This window comes from Anabrus simplex, chromosome 6 (genome assembly GCF_040414725.1).
Source record: "Anabrus simplex isolate iqAnaSimp1 chromosome 6, ASM4041472v1, whole genome shotgun sequence".
Taxonomy (NCBI): Eukaryota; Metazoa; Arthropoda; class Insecta; order Orthoptera; family Tettigoniidae; genus Anabrus; species Anabrus simplex.
In genome coordinates this window covers 276,274,209-276,290,531 of record NC_090270.1, presented here as the reverse complement: position 1 = coordinate 276,290,531, position 16,323 = coordinate 276,274,209, and the positions used below count along the sequence as shown (strand labels likewise).

At 36.9% G+C, this 16,323-nt stretch overlaps 1 protein-coding gene across 1 annotated transcript in view; it reads left to right on the top strand.

Annotated features, from left to right (window-relative positions):
- LOC136875978 (juvenile hormone esterase) overlaps nucleotides 1-16,323 on the top strand; it is a 113,647-nt gene that overhangs the window by 83,072 nt on the left and 14,252 nt on the right. Inside the window, exons 7-8 of the mRNA XM_067149593.2 lie at nucleotides 8,058-8,236; nucleotides 9,636-9,786. Coding sequence (XP_067005694.2) covers nucleotides 8,058-8,236; nucleotides 9,636-9,786 — 330 coding nt within the window. The remainder of the gene's footprint in view (nucleotides 1-8,057; nucleotides 8,237-9,635; nucleotides 9,787-16,323) is intronic.

Genomic DNA, 16,323 nt, shown 5'->3' with positions numbered 1-16,323 from the left:
AATAAAAAAATCATCAGGAAAATCCTAACAAAAAGCACAATAGTAACGAACGATGGAATATGCACGTCAAGCCCGATAGCACAAACAAATGGAGTACTGGAGGGTGGTCCAATGAGGCTAGCACTATTTAAGATAACAACAACTGATACAATAAACATAACAGAAGGATAGGACATAGTGTTAATATTAGACTAAGAGAGGAAGATCTACAAACAGCAGACAAATGGCTAGAGAATTGGATAAAAGAAAACAACTTCAAAATCAACAGAAACAAAATTGTCATGATGATCTACAGAAAGGAAGGAAGAATGGCAGCAGAAGACAGACAATCCTACATGAAGAGGAACTACAAAGAGTCAATTATTTTCAGTATCTAGAGAGCACCTTACAGATGACTACATTATCCTTCAAAGTCCATGTTCGAGAGAGAACTGCTGGTGCTATACGAGAAATATATAGTACAATGGATCTAAGAAAACTTTTTCTAACAACAGCAATGGAACTATCCAGGGCAAAAATAAGTCCAATAGTTACAAATGGCTTTGAACTAATATGGGAACTCCTTAAAATGTCAGAATGTCACCAATAGATTCAGTCAAAACAGGATATGTAAAACTAACCTTGGGCATATCAAAATCAGCACCATTATGATTAGCCTATGAGCTAGCAAAAGATACCTTCTATATTAAGGACATTATAAATGAAGTGCTACTACCATCTACACCACAGATGACAGAACATATTCGACAGAGGGAGGAAAAAAGAAACAAGACTTTTGAAGAATTCTATGCATCCGATACCTTGACAGATAAAAGTTGGCTGGGTCCCAACCAGTAATTATGAAGTGCCATCACATGGATATGACTCCCAGGAAGCATAGTGTGATTATAAATTATCTCAAAATACTTCTATGACACAAAGAGAGTTAGCCGCTAAATTTGGTGCTGATGTAGGAACTATATAAGCTATAGAATTATTCAGCAGTACAAACAAACTGGATCAATTTCACCACAGAAAATGGGGAACTATGGCAAGAGAAAGAAAACTACACAACTGATGATGGTTTTCCTTTCGGGAGTAAATTAAACCCTAGGCTAACTGCTGAGGACTGGGAACATGAATTGGGGGAAAGGGGAGTGAATATGCACATTTCTAATGTTCGCCATAGACTTCTGTTAGCTGGAAGGAAAACCAGCACACCTGTAAAGAAACATCTTCTAACAGGAGAAATGTACAAGAAACGTCTTTTGTGGGCATGTAGTCATCAGGACTAGACAATAGAACACTGGAAGACAGTTCTTTTCTCTGATGAGAGTTATTTTCAAGTGCAAGGACAGGGGATTCAATACATGCACCAAGTGAATAATGAGGCAACAACTTCACATCATTTGCAACAGACCATAAAACACCCCGTGCAAAAGATGTTTTGTGGGTGTTTCACACATGAAGGATTAGAACCCTTAGTACAAGTTGAAAGGATGATGAAATCTGACCAGCACATCCTAATATTGCACAGAAGAGTTGTTACTGAGCTGCAGAAGAGGTTTCCAGATGGTGATGGAATTTTTCAGCAAGATCTGGCTCTCTGCCATACCTCAACAAAAGTGAAAAAAAATTCAGTGAGAACAATATTTGTGTTTTAGAGTGGCCAGGGAACTATCCTGACATAAATCCCATAGAAAACTTGTGGACTATTTGCAAAAGGAGACTCGCAAAAGTTGACTGTTCCACCAAAGTACACAAGATAGAGTCTCTAAAGTGTGGTTTCATGATGATGAACTGAAAAATATGTACTCAAAGCTCATGGAATCAATAACAAATCATGCGAAAGAACTTATAAAACATAAAGGAGGACATAGTAGCTATTACAAAGTATTCAAGGTATGAAAAACTGAAAATCCACAGCCTGTTTCCAGTCATTTGACCGGGTCAGGAATGGAATGAATGAAGCCCCCTTCTAGCGGCGAGGATGGGAATTGTGCTGGCTGCCAAAGCCTGTCGCACTCCTCTGGGGCATTGATTAATGGATGATAGATGAAACGAAATTATATTGGAGATTGTTGCTGGAATAAAATATGACAGGAAAAACCAGAGTACCCAGAGAAAAACCTGTCCCACCTCCGCTTTGTCTAGCACAAATCTCACATGGAGTGACCGAGATTTGAACCATGGAATCCAGTGCTGAGAGGCTGGCGTGCTGACACCTGAGCCATGGAGGCTCAGTATTCAAGGTATGTATCATGTAAATAAATGAAAAAATGAAAAATTTGTACTTTATAGCCGTGTTCCGATTAATTTGCATAGGACTGTAAGGATAAAATCTTGACAAGTGCACAAAAATCACACAATTTCTTTGAATGAATAGAGTAAACAACAGTAGCGTACCTTAATTTTAAGCACCTTTGTGCATGTCTCCACAAATTAAACAATTATCAGATGTTACACCCTTTCTATGGCTATTTGGCTGCAATTATTGTTTCTATGGCTACCGAGCTCGATAGCTGCAGTCGCTTAAGTGCGGCCAGTATCCAGTATTCGGGAGATAGTAGGTTCGAACCCCACTGTCAGCAGCCCTGAAAATGGTTTTCAGTGGTTTCCCATTTTCACACCAGGCAAATGCTGGGGCTGTACCTTAATTAAGGCCATGGCCGCTTCCTTCCCACTCCTAGCCCTTCCCTGTCCCTTCGTCGCCATAAGACCTATCTGAGTCGGTGCGACGTAAAGTAACTAGCGGGTTTCTATGGCTGGCTTGGGATTTGTGTGGAATAAGGTTCATGCATTAAGTTTTTAGTACTCTTTATACAATTATTATCACTATATGGTAGGTGAGTGTTTAAACATTTGCCGAGTTAGTTTTACCATGGACTGCAGTCACAGCCACAACCTTGATATGATTTTTGATGAAAGTGAAAAGTTCTCTAGGCCTCAGAGACTTAATGCCATCAAGGTTGGAGGAGAATAAGAGTTAATCAAGGGAGGTCGAATAGGAAAGATGAGAGTCATCACCTGGCAAAAGTAAGTGGGAGAAATACCAAACTCAAATGGGGTCCGTGAAGTTGCTTTTCCACACCCTCAAGTACATGCAAGGGAAAGGGGTTCATGCACGTAAATGTACACGAAGTTGTACTTGGCTCATGAATCCATGTTGAAATGAGTTTGTAGACATTTTATTCAACTGCTGCAACTTTGTTATACAGTAGAATACCGTTTATCCGGATCCCGTTACTCCAGATGTTTGCTTTATCCAGACTGATAATGCAGATAATATTTCTAATGAAACTCACTCTCAAAATAATAGTCTTAAATCTAAGTAGAATTAAATTTTAAATGTAAGGTGATTCTATTGACAAAATGCAAATTCTTTAATAGCTGAAACAAAAGAAACTCCTTATCAACATAAATTAAGGACAAAACTCTAACTGAAGTTAAATATGTACAGTAAGGTATTTGCATTTATTGTTAAATTTGGACACATATCTTGCTTAGTACTGTTAATAGCATTGTAGAAATATACTGTGGGAGGGGGGAGAGGGGAAGAGGGGGGCCAAAAATGTAGAGACAACAAAAAGTACCTGGATTTGTGGGATATAACGGCTGGGGGTAGGGGTAGGGTATACATAAAACTGAAGGGGGAAAACCTACAAAATGCAAACCTTTTGATGCTCTCTGAGCAAATTTTGATAGAGAGGTAAAGGTTGATGGTTTACCAACTTAAGTGCTGTAATAATAGTTTTTTGAGATTTTGATTCAATACTATACAATAAAACTTTCACAAAAGGAACAATATTACACATGTATTACAATTAAACAAGGTACAGTGTGTTTATACAATTTAAAATAATTTAGCATTTGACTACACACTAAGAAACTAACAGACACTAAAGAGACTGCCAGACTGATGAATGCGCACAGCAAGCGAGTGAATCAGACCTCAGCGTCCATGACCTTGGCAAAAAATATACCCCTGTTACCCTTCCTCACAGCACATGCAAAGTCTCCACTACTTGCTGTGGCACTATGCAAAATGGTCAGCCACGATGAATGACATTTTGTGCGTATTTCTGGAAATAATTTTGTTAATAATTAAAGAAAATAAAGGAAAGAATTAGCCAATGAGATAAGAGGGCTTGTACAAATTTTTTTTTTAATAATTCCTAATTTCAGCTGGCTAAAAAGGAATAAAAATGTCATGTTTTCTCCACAAAGTGGGGGAGGGTGGGGGGGAGACTGCTCAAGGCCGCACTAGATAGACAAGCCACAAGGCTCAGACCGTGACGTCACAAAAGTGGCCCATATTCAGCATGTCACCATGATATTGTTCATTTATTGAACTTTAATGATATAATTGAACATGCCTTCAATTGTGGTTTTATTTAGGCTTGTATACTACACAAGTTATATGCCGAGGGGAAACTGGCAGGGCAGTTTATGTACATTCCTTTGTGTAAAATTAAGCTGACATCTGTCATTTGTAACAGAACACAGTTTCATGTAAAAGATTAAAACCCATAATACATATAAAAATAGTTTTAATGTCACTAGGGAAATACCTGATAGCAATTCACAACAATAGTCTGAAACCTTTCTTAGAAATTAGGCTTCAGCTTAAAACTTATCTAACAATTCTTAAGGTTTCAGTTTATGTATGTTTCTTTTCTTTGCCGATTTATGGGTATCCTTCCTTACTTGAGGATTTCTTCTTCTTAGCTATGAGTTTGTCTGTGATAACTTTTCTATAGTTGTTCAATAATTTATTACTAAAGATGTATATACATTTGTCAATGAAATCTTTAAGACTACTTCTACAATCACTGCTTGTTTCAAACATGACATTTTCATTTTCCAGAGCATTATCGACAAGCAAAATCAAAATGTTTCTCTGAGAATCCCCATGTAAAAACCTTGATTAAAATTTATCACTTATAAGTACACTAAATAATTTAAATTACCTAATTAAAATGTTAACAATAAAATCTGATGGATATTTCAAAGCTCCCCTGTCGATTATATTGAAATAATAATTGTCTTCTAGCTTTAACACATCTGACATTGCATTATCATTATTTAACAATAAAACATCTTTATAGCTTATACATGTACAATTTTTCACAATTACTTTACAAATATATCCACCAATATAAACTAGATCTAACAAAATGTTTTCAGAAACAATAACATAATTTAGCTCAACTACCATATTTTCAAAATGTGAAATGTCTGTAAGTTTGAAGCTTTTACAATCTGAGCTCTTGCAATCCACATACTTACTTAATGAAATATTACTAATAGGGACGGCTGCGTGTTTAGCACAGTATGCATTTATTACCATTAATGCTTTCAGTTTTCGTTCTGACTCAAGGATTTGCTTCAATGATATATGGTAGCAGGCACCACTCATTTCCCTGTACTGCCCAAATCTTGCTTCTAATTTGTGAGTGTGAATTTTCCCTAACAAAACATACTTGAATCTTAAACTTGTTTTCAAGAAATTTATTAACTTCAAGATAGTTTGAGTTTCATTAATAAGTTTTCCATTATGACTCTCTGTTTTTGGTGTGATCTTCACTTGAACAGACAGATTATCCCACCTAATTAACCATGTTAAAAACTTGAAAACTTGCACAGAAATAAAACATTGTTGTCATGAATTGAAAATATTTCATTACAATGAGGTTTGTTAAATTTATCGCCTTTGAAAGCATGCTTAATATTAACAATCTTCCACCACTGAAGAATTATTTCTTAAACTACAGCTGTGCTTTTAAAATCATCTGTACTTTTATTTTATTGAAGTGTTTTAAAGCGGTGACATTTTTCTCATCGAACAGATTAGAACAAAGGTTTAAATTTTGTTGCTCTATAGAAGTTGAGTACAACACTTGTTGGTTCAGGGCAGGAGCAAGTTTAACTGCATCATTCTCTTCTCCTCTGTGCAGCTGTTTAAGGTGACCAACATTAGCAAAACACTTTTTGTCTGACTCAGGGTTGTCAAAGTCAGGGAACACAAACATTTGTAAGTTATCAGCTTGATCAAGCCAGTTATTTCTTAAGCTTTTAAATAAATGAACAGTATCAAACATTACAAAAATCTTTTGTGTTTCACCAAATGGACTTTTAAAAGTGGTTTGTAAATTGCTTGTGCGCAGCTTTTCAAACATTTCTCTATTAACACTGTTATTATCAGAAATTATGCCTACTACCTTATAACCTATATCTGTTAATACTTTAAGGACTTGCAAAGTTAGTTCTTTTAAGAAATGTGACGTTAAATTCTTACATGGAAACAAACCAACAACGTGTTGCTTTTTTTTTAAGAATGGATGATAACATAAAGGTTTGTACAGTTGTAGCTAATGTTGTGTTATTTTCTCCATTTTTATAACTAAAAGCAACTCCCTTTTCCTTTCCTCCTTTATAGTTAAGCTCATGTTTTACATAGACTTCATCCAACAAGAAGTTACAAAAATCCTTCATGCTCATTTAATAATTTTAGTTTCTTTTTCAAGTAATTCCAATGTGAATCACCTATACCCTAATTTCCTGTGTCTAGTTTTGCAGTAAAACGCTGTACATACACAGGGTGAGGCATTTTAAGGAATGTTGACCGTCTTATCTTCTTATACGCCTCAGGAAATGCAAATATATTAAAGCGAACCTTCTGTTTTTTTTTTTTTTTTTTTTTTTTTTTGTTTTTTTTTTTTTTTTTTTTTTACAACTTGCTTTACATCGCACCGACACAGATAAGTTTTATAGCAACGAATCAAACCATGTTATTAGTATACAGGAGTAAGACACTTTCTTTGCAAAGGCTAAATTTAACTGTTCTTTGCAAAATTCTAATTTATCACTAATGATACAGTCATCAACTTTCATTTCAATTTCGATTATTTTGTTCACAGTTTCTGTTTTGAGTCACAAGCAAGACTAAACAGGAAGTTACAGATACTTTCCAAATTTGACCATTTTAATATCTTTTCTGCCCCCCCATCACCTAATGCATGTATATCAGGATTATCATTCATAAAAATATAATGTTTCATGGCTTTAAAATCAAGAGTCTCGTTTAATGTTAAATAAGTACCAATTTTTGGAATATTTTCCTCAGTCATATAAATTTTGAAAATACAGAGACTTTGGCTTTCGAAATCAACAAAAACTTTGTCGAAATCTAATTTGCACTTAGTACTAAAATTACCCATAACATCATTGAAGTTCTTGATCCTGTCATCTTCTTCCTCAGCTTTCTTTCTTCTTCCCATTTTTCAATATCTTCTTGTCTTTGAATAGGAGTTTTCCTCGGTGTTGGAAGATTTTTAGACAGATAGGCAGGCACATTTTCAAACTTAGTAGGAATAGCATAATTTGAAAGTTTTAAGTGGTTACATTTTACAGTTAAAATAGACCCATCAGGTCTCTTAACAGAATCCTCCGTAATTACAACATGTTCATCAAAGTGTTTTATGCACACAACTGTGCTTGATGAAGGGACAAATTTTGTTTGATGGATGGCTAAGATCCACTTTTGTTTCCAAACCAAGTCAGTAGGAAATTTAAACGCTGAAAAATGAGGCTGTTTTGAACCATAGTTGCTTCTACAACCAGATACACAACACGACGTGGCCATAGTTCACAATGTTCACAGACATTTAAATCATTCAACACCATTGACAGCCTCACTGCTGCGAGGTTCAGATCAGCCTACAAGTCACTGGTGAAAAATGAAGTGGCCGGCCACTTGTGTGACGTAGCACCCGAAGTGGAGGGGGAGCCTTATGGCCTGTCTATCTAGTTGGTCTTGGACTGCTCCCCCCCCTCCAATCGCCGCTACTGGAAATATATAAACTGTGCAGTAAATTGTGTTAGTTATGTCATTAACAAATGTTTTGGAGTATACGCATCTTTGGACATCCGTATCGGACGTGGTCTTGTTTGAGCTGGATAAAAGAGATTTTTTTCCCCGTAAGTCCAGTATGTATCACAATCTCTTAGCATATCTTCTTGAACTTGAACCTCTGTGTTTCGTTGATTTTTTTTTTTTAATCAGTATATTGTTTTAGAGATAATTGGCAACAGTTCATTGGCTAAAGAGATGACTGATGACTTCGAGAGAGTTGGGCCTATCGTGTTTGGTTATGAGCGAGGAACTGAAAAATCCCATCAGATCAGCCGAGAACTCCGGAAGTTCTACTTGAAGGATCAGCCGATCACCAACGCTTCTGAACAGGCCCTAGGACAGGTAAGTTGTCAGGCATATAAAATCTCACAAACTTTCTGTCTTCTATCTACACCATATCCATTATGTACTAAAATGAGTATAAATGAGTATAAACACATTGATTAAAAAACATTTACTCCACTATTGGACTACTTTGAATGGTAGAAATACCTTAATTCCTTGATTCACGGGTTCAATCCTTTTCGAATATCTGTGTAAGCAGAAAAGGTTTCAGCGTTAAAAAAAATTCTTCAGTTACAGTATCACTGCCCATTCACATGCTATCAAATCACACTACATTGCCATCAATGACTGGACACACCTTTAAAGGAAAGTAGCCTGTCCCATACTTCATACAAGTATGTGTGGGCACAGCTTGCTCTGACTTTTGTCCAAACATGAGCTCGGAGGAAGCGGAGGATTTGAACATCTCACCATTCCCCAACCCCATTCTGCATATTTAGTTGCAGCTTTGTAGTTCTGTATCTTCATAGTATTGCAATTTCAATTTTGTGAAGTGTACAACAAAAACTGAGATAATCTCAATTGAAACAGACTTGTGTTTAGAAAATTACTCTCTATATATTGAACAACACATTTTATTAAAATGACAGCATATTGAAAACAATTCAAGAGAGTGTCTACATATCATCACCCACCATTCAGGTGCTTGTTTCACCACAAATTTCTATGTATTCTCCACAATAAAGAATCCTGGTTGTTGGTTGAACCACTCCTCAGTAGAATCATGAACCATTTGATCAGTGATGAAACGCTTACTCTTCAGGGTTTTATTCAGTATACCACAGATATGACTCTCACACAGGGAGAGATTTTGTTTATAAGGTGGGTGATCTATAAGACTGGAAACAGCACCGACCGTCCTTTGTTGCATTGTTAACGTTTTGCCGTGCATTGCCGTGGAACACAAGCACACTTCCTGACAGTTTTCCAGATCAAAGCATCTTCTTTGTATAAGAATTGAATCATACTACGTTGTATTCATTCAGATATAAGGATTAAATACATGTTCCCCTATTTAGCAAATGCACGTCTCAGACTGGTAATGTTTGGTTACAAGCACCAAACCATGCAGAGCTGCCACTTTTTGGCTGTCCCGTCAGTTATTTGCAGTGTTGAAAACTCTGTCTATATTTCAGTTGAACAACCCTTGTAAAAATAAAGTACATCTTTAGGCCTTTATGTCTCAAAGGTTTTATTTTGAGTGGGGGAGGTGGAAACTATTATTACATAAATCTGTCTTTCGCCGCTTCATTGTTGTGCATGAGTGCAAAGGGAAAATATCCAATGTTCTTATGCATCCCTTGAAACAAATTTATACTTATTCTATTCATAATTTTAGTGGTACAATAATAACAGTACATCCCCACACGTTTCATATTTGTAATACGTTTTGCAGTTGTATTCGGACTCAATAATAAACTTCCCAGAAGATCGTTCAGTGAAGTTGATCTCGAGGAAGAGCAGTGCCCCTGTATACTTCTACAAGTTTTCTTACGCTGGAAGGTGGAGCTATATATACCATCCACCTGGATCAAAGAAACCTTATGGTAAGTAATTTCTGCAGTACAGTGGCGTAGATATGACTTTTCCTTGGAGGGGATTTGAATATGAATAATAATGATCATAAAACAATTTGGGGTGAAAAAAGAAAATCCAATGCCTGTTTCCAGTCATTTGACCAGGTCTGGAATGGAATGAATGAAGCCCCCATCCAGCAGCAAGGATAGGAACTGTGCCAGCTGCTGAAGCCTGTTGCACTCCTCTCAGACAATGATTAATGACTGAGAGATTGAAATTAAATTATATTGGAGAGTGTTGCTGGAATGAAAGATGACAAGGAAAACTGGAGTACCTGGAGTAAACCTGTCTTGCCTCCGCTATGTCCAGCACAAATCTCACATGGAGTGACCGGGATTTAAACCACAGAACTGTCTGAACCATAGAGGCTCTTACAGTGGGGGGGATAATAAAACACATTTTAAATGTAAATTTTTGCAAACGGATGTTTTTATTATTTCATGTTTTAGTATCTATTTGTGGCTGTAATTATTTCCAGAACTGAAAATTAAATTCTCCAAACTCAACATCTTCATATAATTTTCGGTACACGCCTCCCCGTGGCTCGGCTGGATAGCCTCTGGGAAACTGGACATGAAGTTTTGAGCGCTGGCCTTTCTTCCCTTTCTCTACCATGTGATGTAGACAATGTATGTGTTGCACCATACAATTTCTGTGCTGTACTGAATCTTTTAGTTTTCCCAGGATTCTGGAATGCAATTATCTCCTCTGTCTTTTCAAAAGATATATCACCCACTTCTTCCTCTTTGGTGGGCTTGGCAGATAAGCAGAAGACTGGCTTCCATCACTTCTTAACAACTCTTCTTCACTGTCAAGTTCTGAATCGTCCATAATATTTTCACAATCAGACAAGTCTTCTTCTGCATATTTATATTCTTCAGTATAGTCAATTGTATTTTCATGATGTATATTATTACCATTAGCCGGCCCTATGGTGTAAGGGTAGATTGCCTGCCTCTCACCAGGAGACCCCGGGTTCGATTCCCGGCCAGGTCAGGGATTTTTTCCTCGACCTGAGGGCTGATTCGAGGTCCACTCAGCCTACGTGATTAGAATTGAGGAGCTATCTGACGGTAAGATGGCGGCCCCGGTCTTGAAAGCCCAGAATAACAGCCGAGAGAATGCATCATTCTGACCACACGGCCCCTCGTAATCTGCAGGCCTTCGGGCTGAACAGCGGTCCCTGGGCAGGCCGAAGCCCTTTCAAGGGTGTTACATGCTGTGGGGTTTGGTTTTGGGTTTATATTATTACCATTGGTGACCACTGTTTCATCTATCACATTGATTATGAATGCAGCTGCATTTTTCTCCTTTACTGTAATTTCTGTGGATCTTCTTTTGTGTTTGTAATGGCTAGCAATCATGCTTACTATATTTGCAGGATTCATTATCACACAATTACGTTAACAGTGAGAGTAACGTGACTCACTACGAAATCTGTAACACCATGAACGGATGGATTAACTGCCGAGGTTGATGCCACTCAGTCAGAATATCTATTATACTGGTTTCCTTGCTCTTACGCATCATGTCTGTCTGGTTTCCCTAGATGTCGCATCGGACATTTCGTCAGGTGACCTACGGTATGGCGTGGCATTTGTCGACCATAGCAGACACTGAAAATAACTACATTAGCTAGAGAAAATGGGTTTATGATGAGTAAAGTTACTAAAGCCATGATATCATGTTAGGTATGGTCCATTGTGAGTGGAATATTGAATCTTCGTAGCTTACAGTGTAATTGGCGATAGCACACATTTTTGTAATCAGCACTTCAAACATATTCATACAAACCACATCTCAACTGCAATTGTGATCACAACTTGCACTAATTCCCCTATTAGACAAATACTGATTACTCTTTAGATATACTTTAGACTGCAGTAAAAATATTACAAGATTTTTCTTTTAATTACATTTCTTTTACAATTGCTATTATTTCAATAAAATCTGTGTTTATGTCAGTTAACCTATTTTCAGCTGTGCCAGTAGACGTCCGTCAACCAATGGGACCTGAATTATGACTTAACAGCCTTAGGTTTGAGTACTAATCATGCATATTTAATTTACAAATGCAAAAGGGGTTGCTCACACAAACAAGTAGGTGTCTAGGAGCTGATTTGATTGACTTTATGCCATGGCACCTTCCCAAGTGGAGCTAGCCATTACCTGCAACAGATTATTAAATGGCTTTACGATTTGAAAGAGTAACGAATGAATACTGACCTCTTCAGTACCCTCTCTTGTAGTCTGAGTGCAGGATGCAAACAACATAAGTTTCATGAGCCAGTAAATGCCTGTGCAGGATTATACTGTAAAATATTGAAATACTGATTCTGATGTGATTAGCAAAATCTACCCACCAAAGCAATAAAAATCTCCTTGTTCTCCTACAACTCTTGGCACATTCCTGAGCACTTGAAAGGAAATAATAATAGCAATAATAATACCAAACAAGTTGGCCATGCAGCTCTTTGGACCATCTTGTTATACAATTTCATATCATTCCTTGATAAATCTCTTCCCACCAGTAGCCTGTGCCAGTTGCCTCAGTCCACCACCTAGTAGTCCTCTGTCTGATGTTTCATGAGGTGCTGATATGCTGTCCTTAGAATTTCACCCCCTACCCATTTTTTAGTCTCAAAAAAATGTTTAATCATGTGCTCTACTACATACAACATTAGCTGTGCAGTACCACTCATGCCATGGCAAGTTGCCACATTGACACTTGTCTGCTGACCGGCAAAATGCGCACCGTATCTGGGCGCTACTCAGCGTCAAACAACAATTGTTTAGACAGCTATTTCTGGTGAAACTAAGATACTAAAAATTTCTTGGTATTAAAGAAGATGTTCAGTGTGACATCCTTCAGCTCTCAAAAATGTTTGGCATCAACACTTCTTAAACAGGTTTGCAACACTCTGCAAATCTCAGCATGTCAGATGTTCGATATAACTTGCTGAATATTCTCCTATAGTTCTTGTCTTGTATGAAGGTTGTTATCGAATACTTACCCACATAACCACAGATATTTAAAATAATCAGGGAATCCAGCAGGCTGACTAAACATACAATTCTCAAAAAAGGCCCTTATTACTGACATGGACCAATTAGCAGCAGGTGCCATTGCATTATCTTGCATGAAATGACCATTATGCCTTACTTCATCCATTATCTCATTGATGATCAGTCTCAGGATGAGATAAACATTACATTTTCGTGGAATAATATATGCCGTAGAATCCTGAGAGAACTTATCCCATACCAAACTTCAATTTTGACATCATGAAGCATTTGGGCATGAAGTCCATGTGGATTTTCTGCACTCTAGTAGCAATTGCTAAGACTTTTCATATATTATCATTATTATTGAATATCCAAAGCAGTTTGGAACCCTATTTTACATAGTATACTAGGGTTGTAGTTAAAATGCATATTCAATTTTACAATGAAAATGAATTCATGTATCTAATCGCCAGAAAATGAAGAGGATGAAGTTAATAAAATATTTGTAACAGCATGGCTTCTTAAATAAATGATACAGGGGTTTTGATAATTCAATGTTGCAATAATTTAAATGAGAGTTCAAGTCATGCCTTCTTCTTTCAAATGCAGCACATTCAAACAGTAGGTGGTCCACTGTTTGTGAGGATCCACAGACATACACGTAGCCGTCAGGACGACTGATTCCAAATTGATTAAAATAATACCGTAACCTAATTTGCCATGACCAGTCAAAAATTGAGTTATTTCAAAGCCTGGCACCAACACATTACTTTGCAGGCAGTTGAAAACCTCAGGAAAGAATATTTCTCTGGTGACTTGGCCTCTAGTGGGAGAAGTCCAAATTTTGTTCCATTAATTAATTACTTGCTTCTTTATGATGTTTTCAGTTGAGCTAGGTGACGTTTTGTTATAAGTAATTTCCAAATTAGATGTAGCCGCTGCTTTTGCCAGAAGATCAGCTTTCTCATTTCCAGATATTACACAATGACTGTGAATCCAGTAAAAACAGATGTTCGGACCTTTTTGAGCTGTGGTTCTAATAGCTACAGCTATTGTATTCATATTATATTTGTTATTTATCGCATTTGACGCAGCTTGCAAATCACTTAATGTCCGAGATTTCTTGTTGTTAGATTTGCAGCATTTGATCGCAGATTTGATCGCCCACAGTTCAGCCTGGAAAATAGAGCAAGTGAAAGAGAGTTTGTTCTGGTATGAAAACACCTCAGAATTGTTTTCATGAACAACGAAGGCGCATCCAAATTTGTCCTGTTCATCTGTGCTTGGTATGCGAGATACATCTGTGTAAATAAAGCAGTCATAGGTAATTGAACAATTTTCATAAATGAAGTTTTTGAAGACACTTGGGTGATCAGATTGTAGAAGATGACCAGGTGGTATTCAGAATGGGCATTGGTGATACTTTGTTTTTCTTCAAAAAAGTGAGTTCAGCTTTTGCTATCGCCGTCAGAAATAGTGGCTCAGTGCCTGCAATAAGAAGAGCTGTGTCGTAGAGGTGGTGCGGTAACCACAGGAAATACAAAGAGCAAGTTCTCTTTGAAACTGCATCAATTTATGCTGAGCCCATTTCTTCTCAAGTATCACTGACTTTTCATATAGCAACGAAAATTAATTTATGCCTCATCACAAAAGATAATAATTACGAGCCACAAAAAAAAAAAAAAAGTTACAAAATTGAATACTTGCAGCACTGTCACTCTCTCTTAAACTTTGGACAGCTGTGAGTTTGTATGGTTTTGTGTTTTTAGTTGTTTTCTTGGGGGGAATAAAGTGACACACTGTCCCATATGGTGAGACATGATTTAGGGATGCTTCTTTCCAAACAAAATCCAATTTCAATCGAGCTTTTGCTTAGTTAACACAGTTCATTTAGTATTTTTCTTTTTGTCAAACAACAATTATAGAAAGCTATTTCTAGTGAAACTAAGATACTAAATACACCGGACCCAGTGGAGCAGAACTTCTTCACTATATTACATACTGTATTCCTCTTTGGAAGATAGATGCCAGAAAATCTGTGAGTGAATAGACAATAGCACTCCTTGGTAAACGAATACTTCTCGGAACCTGTACAAAATTAAATGATCTAATGTAAACATCACATTTTAAGTAACACTAGACAAAATATATTCATACAGAAACTGCACTGCCAAATTAAATATATTAACACTAGAGCCATGGAAACGATACTTAACTCTTGATGGTCAATAAGGTGACTATTTATGTCTTACATATTTCATTACCCAGCTCAGCCTGTCGGCCTGAGGCTGCAGAAAACTTCACTATCATGGCTGCATATATTGAGGTCACCATATGACTAACATCTTGACTACCTTGCACAATTTGATAATAAAACTTTGTGTTACTATTACTACTACTGGTTATGGAATAAAACATGTCAGATGTTAAGTATATTTTATCAGTCTGAAGGTGCAGTACTCAGTGGGATGTTGTTGTTGGGTCTTTGGTTGAAGAATTCAAAGGCCTCGTAGTTGTAATACTGTTGAGTAACACAAAAATTGCAAATGTCCGAATGACCTACAGTAGTAAGTACAGAATCTAGTAAAACAAAGTAAAGAAACTAACCAAGTCTTAAGAAGAATAAAAAGACAGCATCATAAGGACACACTGTAATTAACTGAAGAAGAATTCAATAAAACTCAGTCAAGGGACTGCTACAAAACCTTCAGAAAACAGCTCCAAAAATATAAACTCCCGACCCTACTGATTAAGGATGAAAATGGTAAGCTGGCTCATAACAATAAAGACAATGCAGAAATTCTGGCTAAATATTCTATATTCTAAATTGTGAGGAACCTATAGAACTCCTTCATTTGGACACCAACACCCCAATAAAAACACCACCAGAGAACATCAATCCCCCCACAATAAAGGATGTCTACCAAGCACTGAATAAATTAAAAAACTACAAAGCGCCAGGCGAAGATCAGACCTTTGCAGAAATCTGGAAATATGCAGGAAGATCAGCAAAAGTTGCCCTCCATCAGCAATTTGTCTCTATCTGGATTAAAGAAGAACTACCAGAACAATGGACAGCAGCCCTCATTCACCCACTGCACAAGAAAAGGAGACAAAACCGACCCTAATAACTACCGTACAGGGGAATCTCGCTCCTACACATAACATACAAAATATTTTCAATAATCATCCTTAATAGGATAGGTTTACAATTTGAGAAAGAACTAGGAGAATATCAAGGAGGTTTCAGACCCTGGAGGAGCTGTCTTGATCAGATCAAGAGTCTTAAGTTGATAATGGACTATAACAGGAGAAGAAACAGAGATATGGTGATAACATTTGTAGATTTCAAGAAAGCTTACGATTGCATCCATAGAAAATCTCAGTTTAAAATTTTAAGACAACTTGGACTACACCCCAAATTAATAAACATGATAAAATTAACGTACAAGAAAAAAATCTCTTTCAATAAATGCTAAACTTCAACATTACTGTTCCGT